This window comes from Osmia lignaria, chromosome 8 (assembly GCF_051020975.1).
Source record: "Osmia lignaria lignaria isolate PbOS001 chromosome 8, iyOsmLign1, whole genome shotgun sequence".
NCBI classification, from domain to species: domain Eukaryota; kingdom Metazoa; phylum Arthropoda; class Insecta; order Hymenoptera; family Megachilidae; genus Osmia; species Osmia lignaria.
The window spans coordinates 12,113,244-12,135,363 of NC_135039.1; the positions used below are offsets into that span (position 1 = coordinate 12,113,244).

The 22,120-nt window shown below is 35.0% G+C and overlaps 3 protein-coding genes and 1 long non-coding RNA gene across 9 annotated transcripts; 2 read left to right on the plus strand and 2 right to left on the minus strand.

The window, feature by feature from the left end:
- Positions 1 to 236: 236 nt before the first annotated feature.
- LOC117606644 (constitutive coactivator of PPAR-gamma-like protein 1 homolog) lies at positions 237 to 10,477 on the plus strand. 5 transcript variants are annotated; one of them, XR_004582006.2, is made up of 16 exons: positions 237 to 383; positions 1,030 to 1,416; positions 1,477 to 1,649; positions 1,763 to 2,390; positions 2,857 to 3,120; positions 3,195 to 3,575; positions 4,104 to 4,242; positions 4,310 to 4,435; positions 4,510 to 4,627; positions 5,295 to 5,595; positions 5,942 to 6,141; positions 6,498 to 6,626; positions 6,701 to 6,801; positions 7,638 to 7,779; positions 8,726 to 8,790; positions 8,979 to 10,477. XR_004582006.2 is itself a non-coding variant. In XM_034329361.2 (15 exons), the coding sequence occupies exons 2-14, from the start codon at positions 1,209 to 1,211 to the stop codon at positions 7,777 to 7,779; spliced, it is 2,910 nt and encodes a 969-aa protein (XP_034185252.1). In that variant the 5' UTR covers positions 237 to 383; positions 1,030 to 1,208; the 3' UTR covers positions 8,979 to 10,477. The 5 variants fall into 5 exon arrangements, 3 of the variants coding, with proteins under 3 accessions (XP_034185252.1, XP_034185251.1, XP_034185255.1); XR_004582007.2 differs by having other exon boundaries at positions 10,108 to 10,477; XM_034329361.2 differs by lacking the exon at positions 8,726 to 8,790.
- Positions 10,478 to 13,784: 3,307 nt separating this feature from the next.
- On the minus strand, positions 13,785 to 19,855 carry LOC117606642 (nardilysin). The gene is made up of 8 exons (XM_034329358.2): positions 19,397 to 19,855; positions 19,237 to 19,322; positions 18,942 to 19,096; positions 18,762 to 18,875; positions 18,303 to 18,498; positions 17,024 to 18,245; positions 15,495 to 16,663; positions 13,785 to 15,120 (listed from the first exon to the last, which is right to left on the minus strand). The coding sequence occupies exons 1-8, from the start codon at positions 19,726 to 19,728 to the stop codon at positions 14,960 to 14,962; spliced, it is 3,435 nt and encodes a 1,144-aa protein (XP_034185249.2). The 5' UTR covers positions 19,729 to 19,855; the 3' UTR covers positions 13,785 to 14,959.
- A 564-nt stretch (positions 19,856 to 20,419) lies between these two features.
- LOC117606659 (uncharacterized) lies at positions 20,420 to 21,636 on the plus strand. The gene is made up of 3 exons (XR_004582009.2): positions 20,420 to 20,561; positions 21,005 to 21,127; positions 21,252 to 21,636. It is a non-coding gene; the product is annotated as an uncharacterized LOC117606659 (long non-coding RNA).
- LOC117606653 (solute carrier family 35 member E3-like) lies at positions 20,688 to 22,110 on the minus strand. 2 transcript variants are annotated; one of them, XM_034329387.2, is made up of 5 exons: positions 21,433 to 22,110; positions 21,208 to 21,360; positions 21,041 to 21,123; positions 20,834 to 20,972; positions 20,688 to 20,768 (listed from the first exon to the last, which is right to left on the minus strand). In XM_034329387.2, the coding sequence occupies exons 1-5, from the start codon at positions 21,922 to 21,924 to the stop codon at positions 20,763 to 20,765; spliced, it is 873 nt and encodes a 290-aa protein (XP_034185278.2). In that variant the 5' UTR covers positions 21,925 to 22,110; the 3' UTR covers positions 20,688 to 20,762. The 2 variants fall into 2 exon arrangements, with proteins under 2 accessions (XP_034185278.2, XP_034185277.2); XM_034329386.2 differs by lacking the exon at positions 20,688 to 20,768 and having other exon boundaries at positions 20,783 to 20,972.
- Between the last annotated feature and the right edge of the window lie 10 nt (positions 22,111 to 22,120).

Below are 22,120 nucleotides of genomic sequence, written 5' to 3' on the forward strand. Positions count from 1 at the left end.
ATAAAGATCTTGATATGAATGTTAATAAAAAATCCTTGTCCTTTTATCATCATCCGAAACAATAAGAAAAAAAAACTAGCAGCGTTCATTTTACGCAGACTTATTTTAGGTAAAGATGTAAATTTTCAGTTCGGCTATGTCATAAAATTTCAATTTGATTTGCATTTTCAAAACAATGCCAAGTTATTAATTTCCGGTAGACGGGGCTGATTCCAACGGGCGAGCCAATGGGAAAGCTTCGTTCTCGTGGAATCGGGACAAACGACGTAGATAGCCGAGCGTAGCCGAGCGCTCATTTCCGTTTTCGAATCCGACGTCACCTACTCTCAAAGCCCGTGTGTTTTGTGTTTCTTTGGGGCCACGATGATTATCGCTAATTTAACGTAAGTATTAACCGATTTCATCAATGATCGATGGAAATTAAACGAAAAGGAATTCCCGTGGTGTCGTTCGTAAGGGAAACTGGTCACGAAACCGCGCGAATTCCTTGCGTAAGTTTTACGCGAACGGAGACCCTCGCCATGCCGGTCTATAAAGCAGCCCCTCTTTCTCGAGTCCCTTCGATTAACCGAGAAATAATAGAAAATCTTTCCTGCCCGTTGTTTCTTTCTATCAAGATTATCTTTTCGATCGAATTAATCGATTTATTGGAAAGAAAAAAATTTACCAACTTCGATGGTCGTATATAAACAAAATAAATGGCGTCGGTATACCTCGTATACCGAATATGACAATTTTCGGTTCCCGAGTATTCTTTAATTAAACGTTGTGATGCCGTTGTTTCTATTTTCGACATCGTGAACACTTTTACGCCTGGATTCGAATGTTTCTCATAATATAACAGAACAATATCTTGGTAGACTGTTCATCTACTTCCTGAAATGATGCTTTTAAATATACTCCTTATTCAAGCATCTGTCAAGTACATTTTATGATCTGTGTGTATAGTTAGTCTCTGACAGTGTGGATTGCATAAAAAAGAAAGAATCTCTCAGTAAATGGAATTAATTAATAAATGTGTTTTTGCAGGTTGAAATTATTGAAATTGAAATTAGATCTGTTTCTATCGTAAAAACATCTAAGACGGAAAAGTAACAAAAGATTTTTGCTTAACTATTAAAAAAAAGGAAAGGAAACAACTGTAACGTAATATAAAAGTGAAAGAAATTTAGTCTACTAATTTATATCGTCACGGAATCTTGAACAAAATGGGCATTCAAGATTTACAAGTCTTTTTGGATGGCAATTTTGTACAAGGAGGATCTGTACCTGTGGATCTGTTGAAAATTGCACGTACAGTTATTCAAAGACAACACAATCGTATTGGTAAAACGCAGCAATTACAGTCAGGAAAATTAAGGCTAGTCCTCGACGGAGAGTGTTGTCTAGACAGATTATACGGAGGATATTTCTCAGGTATTTATTTCTTTATTTATTTAGTAGGAAAATATGATACTCAAAGAATGTTTTATTCAGACTGGGCATGCGGAGGACAGTGGAACAGAATGCTACAGTTTTTAGTAGTCCTTATTCATGCAACCGAAGCGTCAAGGTTGGAGTTAGCTGTATTCTTCAATGGTTGTTTCGAATCTCCTAGACGAGCAGACTGGATTCAGAACCAATTGCAAGTGCGAATTAAAGTAAATAATGTAAGTAACAATATTGAATCTAATATATTGATTTTCTTTCATAAATCATTAAAACTGTTTCAAACCTCAATCTTCCAAATTTTTATCTAATACTAATCTAATACTTTTTACAGGTACTAAAACACATTTCAACAAAGGGCACACCGCCGCCAAAAATTTGGTGGACTCCGCCTGTGTGCTTGAGAACTAGTCTACGTATGGCATTAAGACATCTGAACGTTACAGTTTTATGTAGCATGGATGACCATCATCAAGAAGTGATCGCTTATTGCCGTGAGAACAATTTTAATGGCTTGATAGCCGACGATGCAGAGTACGCCGCGTTTGACCCACCGAGATACTTCTCGTCCGAACAGTTAAAGCTTACGTACAAAGGATCTCTGGATACGAAGGAGTATATTCTCCCCGATGTTCTGAAATCGTTGAACATACCATCCGACAGGCTGTGTCTTCTAGCCGCGTTACTTGGAAATTACATTTTAACCGAAACCGACCTGGCTGATTTTTACAAGAAACTGAACGTCAACGCTAGTTTTAACAAAGTCAACGTGGAGCATACGATTAAAACGATCGCCAATTACGTACGGGACCTTCCATCCGTCGAACCCGACGTGGTCGCGCAAAAAGTTTTCGGCTCCTTGTCGGATCCGAGGTGTTCGAAGCTGAGGCAGTCGGTTCAGTACTACATAAACGGAACTAAAGAGGGATTCTTGCATTACAAACCGGTGAAACCGAACAGAGGTAAAAAGTATTTTTATTTAAGGGGGAACCTGGTTCAGGAAACCGAAAATTGCTACTTTTAACTTTAAATCATAGTAATCAATTTAAGATCTTTTTAGCTGTTTTATTGGAAATAAAAATTTATAAAAAAAATTTTTATTTGAAACATATAAATCAAACAAATTTTTAAACTTCATGAACTTACCTTCTATTTGAACTAAAAAAAATATTAGAAAGTTGAAAATTTCTTCAATATTGAAGAAAACTTTCATTTTTTATCCACAAAATGATTTGCAAAAAATAAGCATTTTTTATACAATGATTTTAGTTTAAATAGAAGCTTTAAAATAAGCCCTGGTTCATTGAAATCCGTTGATTACAATTTGTTTAAAAAAATTCCAAATTTTTTTCATCCTCTAAACCAGGTCCCCCCCTTAACCGAGTTTCTGACGATAATTCTGTTTTTCTTATGGATACACATCAATAGACGTTGTTTCAGTACACAAAATAGATTCGAAGCAGAACGTGCAACAGCAGTCAAATTTATCAGAAACACCGTCGACCTCGGAGGTGGATTCAAATTTGGAAACGTCGAGATTCGCTTCTGAAACGGTGGAAAGCGAACGGGAGAGTTTAAACGCGTACAAACAGGCAACAGCGAACGCGAAGTCCGCCCCTCAAATTGTGATAGATCCGCCGGGTCTTCAGGGACACGGAGACGCCGACAATATTAGAAGCGAAGACGAGCAAAGTAAATTTAAATATCGTCGGAACGTTAAATATTATTTTTACAATTTGAAATTAATAGCCATCCGTTTTGTTCAGGTAACGGGCACGCAATTAACGGTACACACAATCTTCTAATTAGTTCGTCAAGTTCGAGTAGCAGCTCGTCCGCCACGTCTCCGTCCCATGCGACGGCCGATTCGGGGAAACAAGGGGAAAAGATAACCAATATTCCTACCACGGTGCCGGAAGTAATGCGCACCGCGTCTGAACGACATCAGAAAGGATTGATGTCACCGCATATTTATCAAATTCTCATCGCCGGCGAGATTAAATTGCCTGTCCTACTCGAGGACGAAAATCACCGTGAATTCCCATCTATTCATCTTATTTATAGACCTGTGAGACAGATGGTATACGCGATATTATTTAATCTACATCACCGAATGTATTTAGCTGCTAAGAGTAAAGAGAAAGGAGGTGAGCAAAGTTACCTTTGAGAATCATTTATGAAAATTAAATATTACTGTCTACTAGGGATGTGCGGATTCGGGCAGGCTCGGAAAAAATCGGGCTGGCTCGGGCGGGTTGACTGTTTCGGGTCAGGTCGGATAAAGTCGGACGGATTCGAACGAGCTCCCGCGGACCGCGACCCAACTCTCGTGTACTTGTTAATGCTTGCAATAAGCACGTTCAAAATCTATTTTGTCATTTCAAATAAATTCGTTACGAGTATTATTTTTCCATATAAAAATTATCTTATTCCAAAATTCCACATGAAACAGATTTTGCACATGCTTATTGCAAATATTTACAAGTGCATAAGAATTAGGCCGCAGCCCGCGGGAGCTCCCACGAATCTGCCCGACTTCATCCGACCTGACCCGAAACAGTCGGGCCACCCGACTGCACGTATGCTCGAGCCCGCCCGATGTTTCCCGAACCGACCCGAATATCAAGGCACATATCACTACTGCCTACTGTATGTTTAATTTTTTTTTTCAATAGATAGTGAAAAAATAGAAGTCCCAGATGTTGTGATAAAGGAGTGGGTATGGTCCAAGTCAAATCCATACCAAACTCCTGAATTAGTTAAGGCGGAACAAATTGGCTGGGGTGTTCCTACGATTCAGCGTTTGTGGTTTGGGTAATTGTCTTTCGTATGCGTTTTGAATAAGCGTTAAAAAATTCACCTGGTGTTTCTCCGTTTATAGGACAGGTATAGACGACAAACGCCGTCGGTTGCGAGGATTCTTGACCTGTATGAGGTCGGATACGCCTCTTATGTTAAATACTTCTTACGTACCGCAACACCTTTTAGTCATGGCATGTGTACTAAGGTAAGCAATAATTTATTATATTTTAATTGTTATTAATTTATAATGATACATGTTTACAATTTTTTTTTTTATAGATATATTATGTCGTTTTCCGATAAAATAAAGATTCTACGTCGTCAGGAGTTAGATGCTTTCATTGCACAAGCATTTTCACCCGAGCTTATGAACGCTCAGTATTTACAAGATCTCCAGGTATACTTGATCATAAGAACCAAAATTCATTTTTTAAGCCTTAACATACCAAGCCTAAGTCGTGAATGTTGTTTACCAAGCAGAGACTTCTGGTATTTTTAAAATTTCTCAACATTTTAGCGTGGAAGGTTACTCAAAGTAGGTTCTTTGGATGTCTAAAAATATATATCAGTTAAATAAGCATTATTAGCTGCGGCGAATGCGCTTTTGTGGGCTTAAAAACAGCAGCTCCCTTTTATTGCTAAGTCAAGGGAACCGCCTGGTCATAAATGGGCGGGCTCCGCGCTCGGAGCCCCAAGTGTGTTTTTATATATTTTTTTTTATTTTTGAGTGAACGTTTTATAGCACTAATTATGTAATATTTATCTTAAATGGATCCTGGACACATATAAAAATGAAGAATAAATTTGTTGGTATAATTACGGCAGAACCGGGTCTCTGCCAGAACCTCAAGTGTGTTTTTATATTTTTGAGCGAACGTTTTATAGCACTAATTATGTAATATTTATCTTAAACGGATCCTGGACACATATAAAAATGAAGAATAAGTTTGTTGGTATAATTACGGCAGAATCATCAAAAATCACTCTCTGGGGTCCTTCGGGGACCCCCCTTGGTATGTTAAGGGTTAACCAGAAATTTACTTATTATCAGTCTTATTATACAGCTTCCTTTAGTGACATCGCGCGGAGTACAATTAGCTACATTGTTTATGACCGGCGTCGAGACCGCTCTTTTAGCCAACGACGCCTGCGGGGCGCCTATCCCGTGGCTGATGTGCTGCCCGTGGTTGTACTTCGACGGGAAACTGTTTCACCATACGTTAGCTCGCACTATGATCGCGAAAAATTTACTGGAACTTTGCAGTGGTTACATCGATCGTGTCGTGAAAGTCGAACGAATGAGGAAAGCTGTACTGGAGGGTATTAATGTTATTTATGCGCGTACACCGTTACCCGTCTCGAGAGGTAATTCTAAATACTTATTAAAAATTAATACAAATTTCATTCTCCCTTCCAACAGCCTTAATGTGCCACGTATGTTCCGAGTGGTACATTCTCGGATTGGAAGGAGATCATATTCAGCTGTATTGCTTCGTGGACTTCGCGCATCTGTCTTAGTCTGCGAATCTCGACGCTGATACATTTGTTAACGTTCAATTTATGAGTGCAATTAACACGTTGTTGACCGGCAATTTTCTCGTGTCACCTACTATTACCTGGGTTTCATCAATTGAATTAGATAACTCGTGACCGGTCAACAATGTGTTAACATTTATAATTGATGATTAATGAAATGCTTCTTCTGCGACAGCTATTCCTGTATCGGTGCCGCAGAACATTTTAAGCGGAACGATGCCCCAACGCGGCTTGATGCGTCGCCCAATACCGTCCCGGGGTGGACAGTTAGAAATCGCTGGAGTGGTGGTGGGACAGTGGGGCCCAAATTACGGCCAACCTGGCCGCCTACCTCAGCCCCTGCAGGGACATATTCGTGGACGGATTCCGCCACAGGTAGGACGTTATGGACGCAATCATTTAAATGCGACTGAATGAAACGAAAGTTACATCTTTTCATTTTATATATATATATATATTTTTTTTTAAGTTTTTATAGCCTTTATGTACACAGCCTGAGAGCCTATTTTGAATAAAAGATCCCTTAAATATTATTGAAGTTGCATCAAGTACAAGTGTGTTTAATTAGTATTTTTTTTTTATTGGTACCATTCTTTTTTATTTAATTAAAATAGTTGGTGAGTAGAATTATCTCTCTAATTTAAAACTCTGCGTTCACGTCGTCAGTTGAAAGTTATACCGTTCGAAATGATAAAGTTATGTAGTACAACTTTTTAAGGTGTACATTGTAGGTAACGTCGATCGGCGGTCTCAAGTATGGTCTGCCGCGAGGCTTCAACCCAATGGGTCGACCCACGTTTCAAACCCGTGGTACTAACCGTACGCAACTGGCAGGACGTGGGAAAAAGACGCAGATGAAGGTGATGAGATATCATGTTCGTAATTGAATAATGGTATTTTATTGAAGTGCACTAATCTGTAGTGATTTATATAGGCAACTGGTAAAAAGAAGGCTACCGTTAAAAAGAACAAAGAAAATGAAAAGAAAGAGAATAGAGGACGTGGTAATAACATCGATGGAATAACTGATTATAAGTAAGTTGAATATCTCTGTGCTTACAGTGAGAGGCAAAAGTGAGTATGAGGTTTTTTGGGAAGCTATAAAAATTAATTCACTAAAATATATATTTTCATCTTTTTAAAAAATTACAATTTGTTGAAATCGTGAAGAAAAATAGTTCATCGAGATTGGTCAACGCATTTAAAAGATATAAGTAATTAAAATTTATCTGAATCTACGAAAGACATATTTTAAATTTTCATTATAGACTCGCATAAAAAAGTTGAAAAATTACCATTTACTATTTCAACAAATTGTAATTTTTTTAAACGGTGAAAATACATATTTTAGTGAATTAATTTTTACAGCTTCCCAAAAAATCTAGTTATTTAGTCCAATTTTAATTAGACTAAATTATTCTACTCACTTTTGCCTCTCACTGTCCAATATCAATCATAGTGTCGGTTCGTCTAGTGAAAAAGCACTGACTTTGGAGTCCAAGTTTAACCGCAGCATATATCATAAATCTAATTATTTAATAAAAGCGTTAAAATAATTAACATAATCATCTGATAAAAGCTTTAGAATATTCAATAATTTATTTGAAATTACAAAATACATTAGAATTACAAAATACACTAGACGAGTATTTATTTGAAATTACAAAATACACTATGCGAGTATTTTGTAATTCTAGTGTATTTTGTAATTTCAAATAAATTATTGAAATTCTAAAGCTTTTATCAGACGATTATGTTAATGTCATGTTAAAGTCAGTGCTTTTCCACTAGACGAACGGACACTATGATTGATATTGTACACGCGTTGCAAGGAAATCTAGCCAGACGTTAAAATTTATTTATCCCATCAGCGATACGATTCCAAACATGAATGCAACAAAAGATGCACTGCCAGTACCAGGTCAATTCGAGGACGCTGTTGAGAATAGCAAAGGGATAGAAAAGGGGCAGGGTGATGCGTCGCTGGTCGTTCCAGTCGTCGCTGAAAATTAGGTATTTATACGTCACCTTTTTATTGACTTTTAAACCTCCCGGATGTGACTCAAGACTGCAATTAAAATCTTAGAACGTGTAACGAGTAATCATGCGGCAATTACATTTGAAGGTTTATACACGTGAGAATATTCACCATAGTACTATTGTTTTTATATATACACATAAGGAATAATATTTAAGATCATTTATGACATTCTTTTCACAGTTCAGTTCCTTTTATTTCTTTCTTCTTTAATTCAATCACATTAGATTTTGTATAGCCGGAAAGAACCTTCAAATGTTACACGCAGAAGGACTCAACAATGTCTAAAGCTCTGATGGGGCCAAAACTAATTAAACTAATATAGGAGACAAAAGCATCGGTTAACGCGATGTCAAGATATGTAACACAAGGATAGACCCATTTCCGACGTACACGATACGATGTCCTCACTGCCAAACGTACCATTCAGTGTGTAAGATAAGAGCGAAAATGAAACAAAAAAAAAAAAAAAAAAGAATTGTGCTTGTGTTAACACGAGCGTGTTTGAACTACTCCGCTCGGAATCACCATAAGGATGAACTCGACTGATTAGTGTATGCGTGCGCTAATTTTACTAAAAAAAAAAAAAAAAAAAATTAGAAAAAAGAAAAAAAATGGAAAAAGAAAAAACAAAATACGAGAGAGCAAAGTCGTCAGCTGTTATAAGTATTTAATTCTTAAGAAGCGTGATTATTTTTTTTACAATGAAAATATATATTTTCCGGTATTATATGAAATGCGAGCATTGACACTCTTGGTATTCTGATCTGGTCGCGATAATTCTAGTGTAAACGAACGATATATTATAATAATATAGGGAAAACGAATTTACATGGACGTTGACGGACGAACAAAATCTACTTAGGACGTGTACAGAGAGACCCAGTACTGCGGAATAGTTTACTGGTTTTTGTTTTGTAGATAAACCGCGAGGCAGGATACTGAGAATATTCATTAGCAAATGGAGACTGATGCTTTTCATATAGGTAAAATATATATTTATATATGATTTAGGTTAGAAATTCCCCCGATAGCATATTATATGTAAGTTGTGATTAAAACTCATGTGCAAGTATGAGTGGAGGTATATGTCCTAAGAGTGTGAGGATGTAAGGGAGAGAAAGAGTATTGTTTTCTTTATTTTTTTTTATTTTATTTTTTTTTTTTTTTTTAGAAAAAAGCATCGTTTAAAGAGAGGAGAAAATGTTGATGCACGACTGTGAATGCGAATATAGGAAATGAAAAATAAATAATGTATATAAACGTGGGATGTTAATAGCGTGTCGGTCCATGTACATGCGCGTAACATATGAAATAACGAACAAGTATCGTGTCCACGCTTGTACGCGGCCTGATCGATATATTTATTTGCTGTTGCGTCGAAAGGAGAAAGGAACGAGTGATTTCGGAACGAATTACAAATTTCCATGTATGATAAGATTTAAAAAATATGTACCCTATGTGATCCACGGAGAGTGTATCGTAAGAGTATCGGGTTTGAATTTTGGAAAGAAAATGAAAGCTAAGTTCTTCGAAAGAGCGTTCTCTTGCGGATACGCTTCCGGTATCGTTTGAAAAATATGCTACAAGCGTGTTGATCACGCGAATTTTCCATGCGTTAATCAGGGATATATTTTTCATTTGGTTGAACGAAACGAGAACCAAAGAGTGCATAATAAATTCTACCAAAAGTTTGTTTCATTTTTTTTTTTTTTTTTTTTTTTCAACTCAGATTGAAAATTCTGAAGGGAAGACACTCGCTGTTGCGATAAGAGATTTGCCCCCTTCTGTAGCATATTTTCAAAGATATGTATGTCCCCCGTTTAATTGTACATATGAATAGTTTACTTTAGAAGTGGCGTGAGATTGGTGTACATAAAAATGAATAGCCGGCGATCGTATACTTGATGCGCGCGACGGCATAAAATAGGAGATGATTATGTTTAAAAAAAAAAAAGAAGAAGATACTATTTATGCGTAGAATAGTCGGAAAGACGTTCTATCAAAGATTCATTGGAGTTTGAAGAATGGAAGGTGTTTTATCAGTAAAATATGATAATTAACAGAGAAACAAGACAGAACACGGTTATTAAGGAAAAGATCAAAATGGTAAAAAAAAAAAAGAATATTGGGAAAGATGGAGATGTGTCTAAAGTGCAGAAGTAACATTAAAATAAATAAGAGAATGAACGAGAGAGAGAGAGAGAGAGAGAGTTAGAGAGAACGATTGAGAGAGAGAAAACAAAAACCATTTATTGAGATAATATAATGAGAGATAAGATAAAAATGTTATATTTTTGTAGATTTGTTATTGCGTAAAATGCATTAAGACAATGAGAAAACTTTATATAATTTGAGCGACGGTTAAACTGAGCCTGAAAGAGTTATGCGAGTAATTAAGATCGTGAAGAGAATGGTATTAAAGAGATGAAAAAAGGGGTGAACAAGTGCTTTAGACGAGAGACGATGGTATGTTGAACATGTTTGACATCCGTGATTAAAAAGAAAGAAAAAAAAAAAAATAATAAAATAAAATAAATATCTCGTTAATTTTTCTGTGTCTCCGAAGCGCTCAGTGATCTGAGTTGCTTGTAATAAATGAAACCTAAGAAGGAACAATAAGAAGAAAAATATGAAACCAAAAACAAATTGAACAAAAAAAAAAAAAAGAAACTCAATGTCAACTTTCATTGTGAGCTATCTATCAGCGTATGCATATAATAAACAGTTTTCCCAATGCGATTCAAAGGAACGAACAGAGAAATGAAATCTCATCGATGGAACTATATTTCATAGATATAAAGAAAAAACTAATTTGCGCTATCATTTAATGATTCAATATACAGGGTGTCCTAAAAAGAGTGTTAATCCTTAAAGGGGGTGGTAGCTGGGGCGATTCTGAACAACATTTTCCTTTACGAAAATATTGTTTGAAGCTTCGTTTTTGAATTATTAAGGAAAAATAGTGGCGAATCAGAGCGTGCATAGCGCGTGGGCGCAGGATTCGAGGTTGCTGTCCCTGAGCCCGCGCGCTACGCGCGCTCTCATTGGTCAGGGGTTTTTCCTAAATAATTCAAAAACGAAGCTTCGAACAACATTTTCGCAAAGGAAAATGTTGTTCAGAATCAGCCCAGCTACCACCCCCTTAAAGGACTAACACTCTTTCTGGGACACTGTAGAACATAGATACACGTTGTTTTCCCAAGTACTGTATAAGTGCACAGATGTATGCAGAAACAAAAACAAAACGACAAAAAAAATACGCCATGTATCTTCCTTGAATATTCCAAAATTAATAATCGACGTATAAACAACTTATAAACATAATAAAAAGCTAGAAGCAGTGACTTTTCAGATCTGACGGATGAATATTGAAAAAAGAAAAAAAGAGTAAAATGCCACTTTACGCTTTTGTGTAAAGAATAGATTTTCTTTCTGAGAAATCAATCATCCTGAACGTGCAACCAGAACAAAATAAAAACTAAAAGAGAAAAAGGGAGGGGAAAAAATGACATAAAATGAAAGAAGAAAAAAAAAGAAAGCCATGATGGTAACACAACGTGATCAGTTGCTGCTGCACTGATATGAGATAACGCAATAAATGTAAGCAAAGGAATAATTTAATAATAGTGTTGAAGCGAACAAAGCAGAACCATGGATTGAAATAATAAATAAAATGGAAAGGGAGGGGAAAAATGAAAAGAAAAGATTTATGATGATAATCCATATTATTGAAATATACAACAGAGCAGAAGTATCGCAAAATAAAAAAAAAATGAAACGATAGTATAATATTATTATATATAAAAGGAAGAAAAAGTGGAAACTTGTGTAAAACATAATAATAATGATCGACGTAAAAGGAAGGAACAGGTGCGCGCCTGACTCGTGCCTGCTTTTCATTGTAATAAGTAGAAAATGGGAAAGAAAAGATACACAACAGAAAAGTAGGGGCCCACGAATAATACTTTGTTTAAACGATAGACGATGTAACCACGCGAGAAAAAAAAGTTAAGGACAAAAAACGAAGCCAACACGTAAACGAAATAATTAACTCCTTGTGTATTTAGAAAGTATAAAAAACCAATTGTAATCGATCTTCGAACATTGTGTGTCATGTTTGTGGTAAACAGAAAAATTAATTGTACTTCGACGTTAAGACACATTTTTAACTCTCGCTAATTGTAACAATCATGATGCTGCATCATGAAGATGTTACACTGAGTGCTTAATAAGTGAGAAACAATTGAACTGAAGAATGTAAATTAAGCAACTGCATTTTTCTCTCTTTTTTTTTTTTCTCAAATCTATGGAAACATTTTTTGTATAATCAATATGTCAGTTTTCAATAGACTGGTTTCTTCGTTTCTTTTTTTTTTCTATTTAATCAGTATTGTTGTTTTATACTTTTGTTAGAGCAAGCTTTTACTGATGCAGCGAATAGACAAAAGTTAAAAAGAAGAAACATGTATTTGTTTCTCCCTATGACAGACAGAGAAAAATCTTTGCTGTTTTGCTGTTTGTTTATCATTATTAATGTAACGTTCTTTATTTTTTTTTTTTTTTTTTTTTTAATTGTTTTTCATTCTTTATTTGATTTGTAATCACAGTATAGTAGAACCTTAGGTCTTTTCACAAAAATTACATTATATGTGTATATATACATAGGAAAATATATATATATATAAAAATGGAGCAGATCATTTAATTTCAATGATTTGTTTTAAATGATTGCCACAAAAAAAGGATAATAACGATGCGTTTATATTATTATTTCATTGTATCATTGATGGAAGCACGTAACCAATGGGCATTAAACAATAAAACGTCTAACGTTTTCTCACTTTTCTGTGTAACGTATGCCATGTTATAGCTTCGTGCTGGTAGAATTCCAGAATTTTTGTATAGCAACCCAAGAGAAACATAAGGAGCATCCTTTATGAATGCTAAAAAATAGAAGAGCGAAAGAGATATTGAGTTGCTATGATGCTCGATACATAAATTTTAAGTTTCTCTTTTACCATAGTTTTTGCTTGCATATTCTATTAACAAAATATATTAAAAATACGGTAGCAAAGACAGTAAATAAAAAAATATTAATAAAGTAATAATAATAATAATAAAGAAAAAACACAAAAAAAGAAGACGTAATGAATTAAAAACACTTATCAATGTAGCTGCAAAACGTATGTGGGCCCCATCCTTATATATTCTTATTAAATATTACATAACGTGTATTCCGCTATTATTTTTCATAGCTAAAGGAAACAACAAGAAGAACGATGATTTAATACACAAACGCGTACAAAGGGTAACTGTTACATGTTACAATTTATAATCATTGTATGTTTCTTTTTCTGTTTTACTCACTTTTGTTTTATAATACGTAATAAGATAATTGATGAACAAGTGTGTGTTGCGCATGGAATGTCAAAGAATTTTAATGATCATGGGGAAATATTATTAACAAACGGTTTGGGTTTCAGCGAACAGAAAGATTGCATTTAGCAAGCGAATGAAAATTGATCATGGACTGATTGTAAGCGCGCTATGATTTTGTCAATGATTGTATTATTTTGAACCTATATGGGTCGGTTGGTGGTAGCTATTTCCAGAAGTAGATGAGAAACCAGTGTAATATATAAACGTTTCCAAACTACATATTTGTTGTTATAACAGGTGTTGAAACTATTGCTGTGTAATGATTTAACGTTGCGTCTCTTAATCAGCAAATATTATTCGTACACACAAGCTAGTCCAATCCAGAGCAAAGTTTTGCGCGCAGACACAATGCTGTATTAGTTGGTAATTCTCTGACGTGTTTAAAACATTTCAGAGAAACTTTCAAACCGATCCATTTGGTCTTAGACATTTTTCTCTGTAACACAAAATCACATCAATGTATTCTTGTTGGATTATTCTACCTTGTAACTTAAAGTTGTAACGTGTACCCCCCCCCCCAAGTCATGTCTAGTGTCAAGCAGAGCTGATTCTATGCTTTTGCTGGTTTGGAAAACATAAGAAAACGTTTTTAATGCAAAACTAAAATAAAAGGGGAAAAAAGAAAGCAGAGCGCGAAAAATTTATTAATTATTCGTATATTTGTGGATAAAATGAAAGGAACAAAGTTTTGAGTCCAATTGTTGTTGAATAATTTAAGTACAGGCGTGGTTGAAAGATAGAGAGGAAAATAATGAAAACGGAAGAATCAGTGCTGGCGAAAACACGAGGCAACCAAAAAATTATTATAAAAGTAAAAAAAATGTCACATTTAAAATACTTTTAAAGTGGATACATATTTGGAAAGTAGGAGGTAATCATTATATTAATGTAGTGGCAACTCTATAATACTGCAAAAGAAAAGAAATCAATATATTCAATAATTATTCGAAATATTAAATGAAAAAAATGCACTTTAATGGATGTTGTAACAATTTAGAGCATTCAAATTGCATCGACATATTTCTGTAAATCTGTTCTTTGGAATACAACTGCTCTGCTAGCTGATACGCGTCTTTCTTTGATAAATAATATAAGATAATCAATAATGATTACGTATTGGGAAACGAAGAGCAATCTTTTTTTCTTTACCCCAACGAGCAGAGAAGTTTCTCCAACGACAGATATTTTTTAAGTTTGTTTCTTTTAACAAAAATATATATATGATATATTTACCTTCGTTTTTCTTGTATAAATGCAAATTACACGACACACATGCAAAGTAGAAAGAGCAGTTATGGTTCATAGAGAATCTCTATTGAATTGAAGAAGATGAAAACTTGGCAGGACGCACTGCGCAGTTTGAAAAAAATAAAGGAAACAAACTTTCAATGAAGTTTTGTAAGAAAGCTGTTCGTGTGAGAAGTTCTTGGAGATGGTTGGCTTACATTTTCGGAAGTTTAATGATTTATTGAAACGTGTTGTCATGTCTTGAATACAATTAAAAGAAAATATTTAAAAAAAAAAACAAGCCCATGCATCACTGATACCACCTTTGATCATTGTACGACTTCCTTTATTTCATGTCTTATAAAAGCATGTTTATTATAAATTATTAAAATTATTGTTCTTTCTACAATAGGATATCAAAATGAATCGTACACAATATTCGTAACATTCATCACATTTTATTTTCTCATTCATTATATAAGTTGCTTAAATAGGAGTATGCTTTGAGGGGTAGCAATACAACCGGCTTTTGTATTCTTGAATATCAGTGATACAATGCACAGAAGATTTATCTTCAAGCTCTTCTGTGATAGGAAGATAAGTAAGCGGATACTTCACGTTTGCAACTTTTTCCAGTGTCGAATTAGCTGCAAAAGAAATATGAATACAGCATTTCAAGTTGTTGCATATTTGGTAAATTAGTTTCATAACTCCTGCAAGACCCGGAAATGAGGGGTTGCTGGGGTGATCCTGAACAACTTTTTCCTTTACCAAAATGTTGGTCGAAGCTTCGTTTTTGAATTATTCAGGAAAAACCCCTGGTCAATGATAGCGCGCGCAGCGCGCGGGCTCAGGGACGGCAGCCTCCACTCCTGCGCCCGCGCGCTACGCACGCTCTGATTGGCTAGTGTTTTTCTTTAATAATTCAAAAACGAAGCTTCGACCGACATTTCGGTAAAGGAGAAAGTTGTTCAGAATCACTCCAGCAATCCCCCATTTACAAGACACCCTGTATACTTACAGTTTTGTTCATTTAAATCCAATTCACTATCATTGTTTTCTTTAGGTTCAGAAGTTCCAACCACGTGGATGCTCAGCTTTCTCAAATTCTTTCCATTAAGCGTGTGAGAAATCATCCATTCTCTCAGTTCCTCTATCGTTATCTGCTCAATCATAAGTAACTCTTTTTCAATTCTATCAAACATATAATTGCCCGACACGATTTCTGGCCAGTTTCTATTCACTTCCTCCTTCAACTGAACATCGTCACACAATTTTTGTTTCGTCAGTGCCTCTTTGATGCTCTCTAAATCCTCATCCGACATTTCTTTTAAAATACCGTTGAACATTTGTAGAAAGGCTTCGATTCTGTTAGCCGCGTGTTCTGTGGAAAACTTGTCCGCCTGAGTATGGACAGTGACGGAATATCCGAGGATACCAAATGTATCTCTTAACAGGCAAAATACATTATAACCTAATGTCTCTAGAGTTCTGAGCTGATTGAAAAGAGGCTCCTCCATGATCATAATTATTAATTCAATGATTACTGATAATCTGATGGATGTAATACCAGATTGATAATAATTCATTACCACTGAATTCACATCGGTTTTATTGAAATTCTTTACTTTGCAACAATATGAACCCAATGGTATCTGTGCAATTCTGATCTGTGGCATAGTGTTAGCCAGCAATGGTCCACATTTTAACGTTTCCACAAACTCTTTAACGTTCTTTACAACATCCTCTTTCCTCGTGTTACCCTGCACCAGAGACTGAATGTAAACATGATCAGTAACGTATTTAATAAAGTTTCGAAACTCTTCGTATTGGACATTGCGAATGGCAACGTGCTTGTCGAGGGCGGGCCAATGGACTAGCATCAATATCGACAAACCCACGTCTGTGACTAACTTTTTAGGCTTTAGAAATATATTATAATACTCCTGGATTGTCTTCTCCTTCATCGCCTCGAACAACTCCTCTGATACGAGATTCGCCGAGTCTGCGATATACTTGGCAATAATCGTTAGCAAAAGTGGTAACTTCTGATTAAATCCGTGCACCTTTAGCAGTATACCCCTGTCGCTCGTATACATCTCGGAATTCAATCTTGCAACTGTAGCTGGGTATAATTTTTCCACCAACAATTGTTTCAGTATCAAAACAAACAGTTCCAGCAGGGCTGCGCTGAAATTACATATTACAATTATTAATATTAATATTCCAATTATTAATATCGCAGTTATTAATATTGCAATTATTAATATCGCAATTATTAATATTGCAATTATTAATATCGCAATTATTAATATTGCAATTATTAATATCGCAATTATTAATATTGCAATTATTAATATCGCAATTATTAATATTCCAATTATTAATATTGCAATTATTAATATTGCAATTATTAATATCGCAATTATTAATATTCCAATTATTAATATTGCAATTATTAATATTACAATTATTAATATCGCAATTATAAAACAAAGTTCTATTAAAAAATTCTCTCCGTTGCTGTTAATCAATTGATTAATAAATTACCTCTTGGGAGAACTGATCGCCATCGGTATTACGATATTAAAATACATATAACACTCGGGGACGCAGAATTTTGGATCAGGCCGATACCAAACTTCAGTTATATCGTCCGAATGAATTTTTATCGGATACTTGGACACGTCAGACGGTATCGGGATCAAAGTGAAATCATCGGTAAGGAAAACATTCGGTAATGGTAAATGAAACTCTGCCAGGGGTTCTATCGTTCTCCAACGTTCTATCCATTCTTTAGGTATTTCTATGTCTGTATATTTCGTCTTGAACCACGGCTCGACTTTCTCGAATTCCTCCTCGTTGAATTTCTTATCCAGAATAATTATGTTCACATCCTCGGCTGTCAAGCACTTCATATACGCTTCTATACCTTCCGGATCGTATTCGAAGTACAAATCCCCACCAGTTAAATAATCCCTAGGAGGATAATAGTGCATATCTTCGCATAAATCCTCCACGTAGTCTGCCGGCGGTATTTCATCTAAAAATCTGAAATTCGTTTCCATTATTTGTTGCATCTCGTCGAAAATCCGTTTCTGTGGGCCCTCCCTTTGCATCAGGTTGATGAACGAGAATATAGCGTTTAATACTTCTGGCAATTGTTTCTGGCCTTCCTCTGTAAGCGTTAGGGATATAGTGAACAAGGCGTACATAGAAGTGTCCGCAAAACCACTGTCCGCGTTATCAATATCTATGTCAAGGCACCACATCTTTTTCTTCAGGTAACTCATCAGAGAACCTTTCCCCTTGTGACCCAGCACCCATGAGATATACTCGTGCGGCTTGCTTTTGTACAAATGCTGTACTGGCGGCAGGGACCACGTTAGATCCACTTGACGGACGTCTCTGATCGGTTTCATTTTATAGATCCGTCGGAAGTTCGGTGTATGGAACGCGTCAGCGCCTTTGAACATGCTAAAATCATCAGCCGGCAGACCGTTATTCCGTACGTTAACGAAACATTGTTTCACGTACGATTCCAGTACGTCTAATGGAAGTTTAGCTTGTATGGCAACTTTCATTCTGTGGGCGCTGTAATGACGTTCTCGGAATTTATGCAGCTCCTCGTACAATTTTTCCTCTGACACGTTGTCACGTAAGGTTACTAAATTACCCCAACCGAATTTCCTTGATGGATGATTTGCCTTTGCTAGACTACCAAATATTTGCTCTTTCCTGTTATCGTCAGAGGGTAAAGCCATCTGAAATTCTGCAACGAAGATTAAATATAATTGTGAGGTGTAATAAAATAATTGATTGTACGTACCACTTTCTACAGCCTCGCGTTCCCTGGTTATGGCATCCTTTTTCATTAGGGGATTGATAAAAAATTGAGCGAAGCGATCAAGCGCTGCTAAAAGATGTATCTCTTGTATTTCGAAGTAATATGTCGTTGATTCACAGTCCGTACAGGCGTTGTCGGAACCGCCTCTTTTTTTAATAAATGCATCAAAATCGTTTTCCTGTAAATTCATGGAAAATAATGACATTTATAATTAGCCTCTTGTTCATTAACACTAGAACTACTGACGTTGGATACACACTAATTTCTAAGTTGAAAATAATATAGAAAATTAAATAAATATTCTTTATCTCAACAATAGCCAACATACATTCCAGCAAAAGTACCTTGATGAAATTTGTAATTTAAAATAAGAAACTGGAAAGTAGTCATTTTTACCCCTTTGGTAGTTCTAGTGTTAAGATTGATACTCGAGACGAATACCTGAGGATACTTTTCAGATCCCATGAAAACCATGTGTTCTAAGAAATGTGCTAAGCCTGGAATTTCTGGTGGATCGCTGAAACTACCCACTCCAATAGACAATCCACACGCAGCCTATGTAAAATAAATGTAGCGGTTTACCAACAATAAAGAATGTTCTATAAGATCAGTGAGATGTACCATTTTTTCATCTCTTTTCAACCGTTTAGAACTGGAGGTTGAATCTTTTCCATCGCAGCCACATTCATCGTCTGTGCTTTCATTTTCGCTTTCGTCTTCGCTACCAGACTCTTCTTCACTGGTTACCTCTTCGTCCTTGCTAGTTATCTCAGCCCCTAAGTAAGGAATATTTTTTATTTTTACCAATTACTAAATGAATAATTCAGAATAAAATAAATGGATGAAGAAATTACACAAATCAGAGGAGATTTCCAAATGTTTAAAATGCGAAACATTTTGATATCTTTCTTTTTACCTTTATTGGCATTATTATTTTGCGAGCCCGGCGAGTGTAAATCTGCTATTAGTAAAGCAGTTAAACCATTTTCTAGTTGAATTACTCTGGAATGATGGAACAAAGAATCAGTGAAGGTACGGTAAGAAATAACAATGTCTTATTTCAATATCGTTGTTACCTATACTCCTTTTTATCATTTTCAGATTTAACTGGCGGGTCTAAGTATGTAACTTTTATCTGTGATGTATCCATTAGACTGTTTTCTTCATTCTCAACTTGATTTTCACTTTGCATGTTGTCAACCACCATTGAGGTAGAGTGGTTATGTTCTGTCAAAGTATTTAAATTTTTTATAGAATTACTAGTGCTCTGATTTGGCTTTAATTTCTTTTCAGGTGGACTTTGAAGAGATCGTTTTAGCATTCTCGTTGAATGAAAGAACTTTTTACTCCCGCATTGGAGCACTTTTGTAACGAGGTACCTCGAGGAACACGTTACATACAATTTCATATAGCTTCTATCCCCACTCTATCCTATTGCTATAGAAACAAAAATTCAAATGAACCAATGTATTAGAAATGTTTTTTAATTGATTAAATTGAAATTTGCAGTATTGTAAAAATTAAAATTCCTCTCGAAAAATGTCAAGTTAGTTTCTGCATGACCAACAGGTGGAAATAACAATTAAGATGAAAAGAGTAAACGAATTTTAGGAACAAACCTATTTTGTTTTTTGGGCTGTACTTCCGAAAACCTCCATGCTCCAAATTGGCTGAAATTTTGGGAATAGGTTTCTTTTTAATAAAAATGATAATTCCGAGAAGGATTTTTGGCGATTCGAGAAAAAATTTTGTATCATTTGGGTGGCCTTCCCTACTTTACCGATGCAATTATAACGGCAGGAATACAAAAAAATTTTTTTCGATTCGCCAAAAATCCTTCTCACAAACATTGTTTTTATGCAAAATGAAGCTATTTGCAAAATTTCAGCCAAATCGGATTTGACAGGTTTTCGGAAAAATAACCTAAGTCAGTACGTAATTAGTATTTTGCGAAGAGCGTAATTATGAAATACAACTTGATAAATAATTATGGAAAACATATTATTTATTAGGTAAAATTTATATTGTTTTTAATACGATTTTTCAATCATAGATGTCTCATGCCTTTAACGTTTTCTCGCAAGTACTTGAAGGAGTACTTAGTTTCTATATAAAGGGGTTCGAAGAGAAGTGTAGTATTGGGTCCGATGTGCCTGGGAGAATATTTGAGCATGGTTCTATAATTTAAAAGTTTCCATTAATTTGAACAACAGTTCGAATTAATCATCCTCTTAGCCCTAGGTACGACGTTGACCCTTTTGCTCTTTTTTTCTTTCTCCTTTTCATTTTAATTCATGTAACGTCTACTTAAATTTTAACGAAAATTAAATTTAAGTAATGGGGATATTAAGTACCACATAAAATCCAGTAAAATTGTTATTTATTGTTTATGCAAACGGTTATACAAAATCATACTGGTATCCCCTGTTCCTCTTCTGTTTTCTATATCTGAAAGGGAAACATCAATGAAAAGTTTTCTTCAAATAATAATGTAGTAAATACATTGTGCTTACTTTAACATGTGCATACAAAATAATTCCAATCAATGTCAAAGTTATACCAATTACTTGATTTATATTAAGGGTTTCATGAAATAGTAACGATCCACCTAAAAGTAACAGGCAAAATTTGAAATGTCCTGCCATGTTATAACTAGTTATCAAATAAGGAACAAAATATTTCAGAATCATCTAGTGCATCTAGTACTGAAGAAAGGATACGTTAATGGAGATGTTTTTCCTATTATCCAATAGGATGTTAAGTTGACAAGGAATGCTACTATACCCGATAATATGACCATGATCTAGGTATAAAACACATAGAATTATTTATTTTAAGCTTTCCATAAACGCAATTCGAATAATAATGTTTCAGTTGATTAACATACTAAGTCTATTAATGACCAACTTCTTGTCAATGTCTGTTCCACAGGTTCTAAGAATGGCACAACGAAGAATAACATAACAGCGGATAAAGGTGCTTGATAATATAACAACTGCATCGGATCCATTTGAAATTCTCTTTGCTTAATATTTATCATCTAGAAATGTCGAAATTTCTATACTTCAATTATTTACTTTAATGGTTTAGAAGGCAAAAGAGGATATTGTACCACTTGGTATAAAGACATTAGAAATACTCCCATTGATGCATATACGGTTCCAATAATATTAAATTGAATATCATAGTAAAAATTAATTACTACTCCTATCGTGATAAGAATCAGTGTTAATTTTACAAATATGCTAAATTGTTTTCTATAAAATACTATTTGCATCATTATCACGCAAGGAGTTGTCAGCATTTTAGCTACTTGGTAAGTTCCAACTGTATTGTGCTCCAAACTTAAGTTGGTCAGCACGACAAATCCACAAAATATTACAGTGATCAAGAACATTTCCTTGATCGCAATATCTTTTATACAGAAAATATCAAATTTTTCACATATTATCAATCCAATAAAAGTGACGACAAAATGTATCATAGAAAGTGTGATATTTGGAAAACCAACATTTATGTAAAGCCATTTATTTAATAATACAATTACAATAGAAAAGAAGATGTTCAGTATCAAATAAAATGCTGTAAGAATTTTTTTCTTCATATCTTTTCCTTCACCGTTATTTTAGAAATTGATAAACAAATTATTATAGATTATGATTTATGCGGCAACTGATGCATCTTAAAATTTACGCAGAATCTTTTCATATTCATAATCATTTGCAATCATTAATTAGATCTTTTATACATGATTCGTGTACCGATCGAACACATATGAAGTTGGCGCGCTACCGGCAACG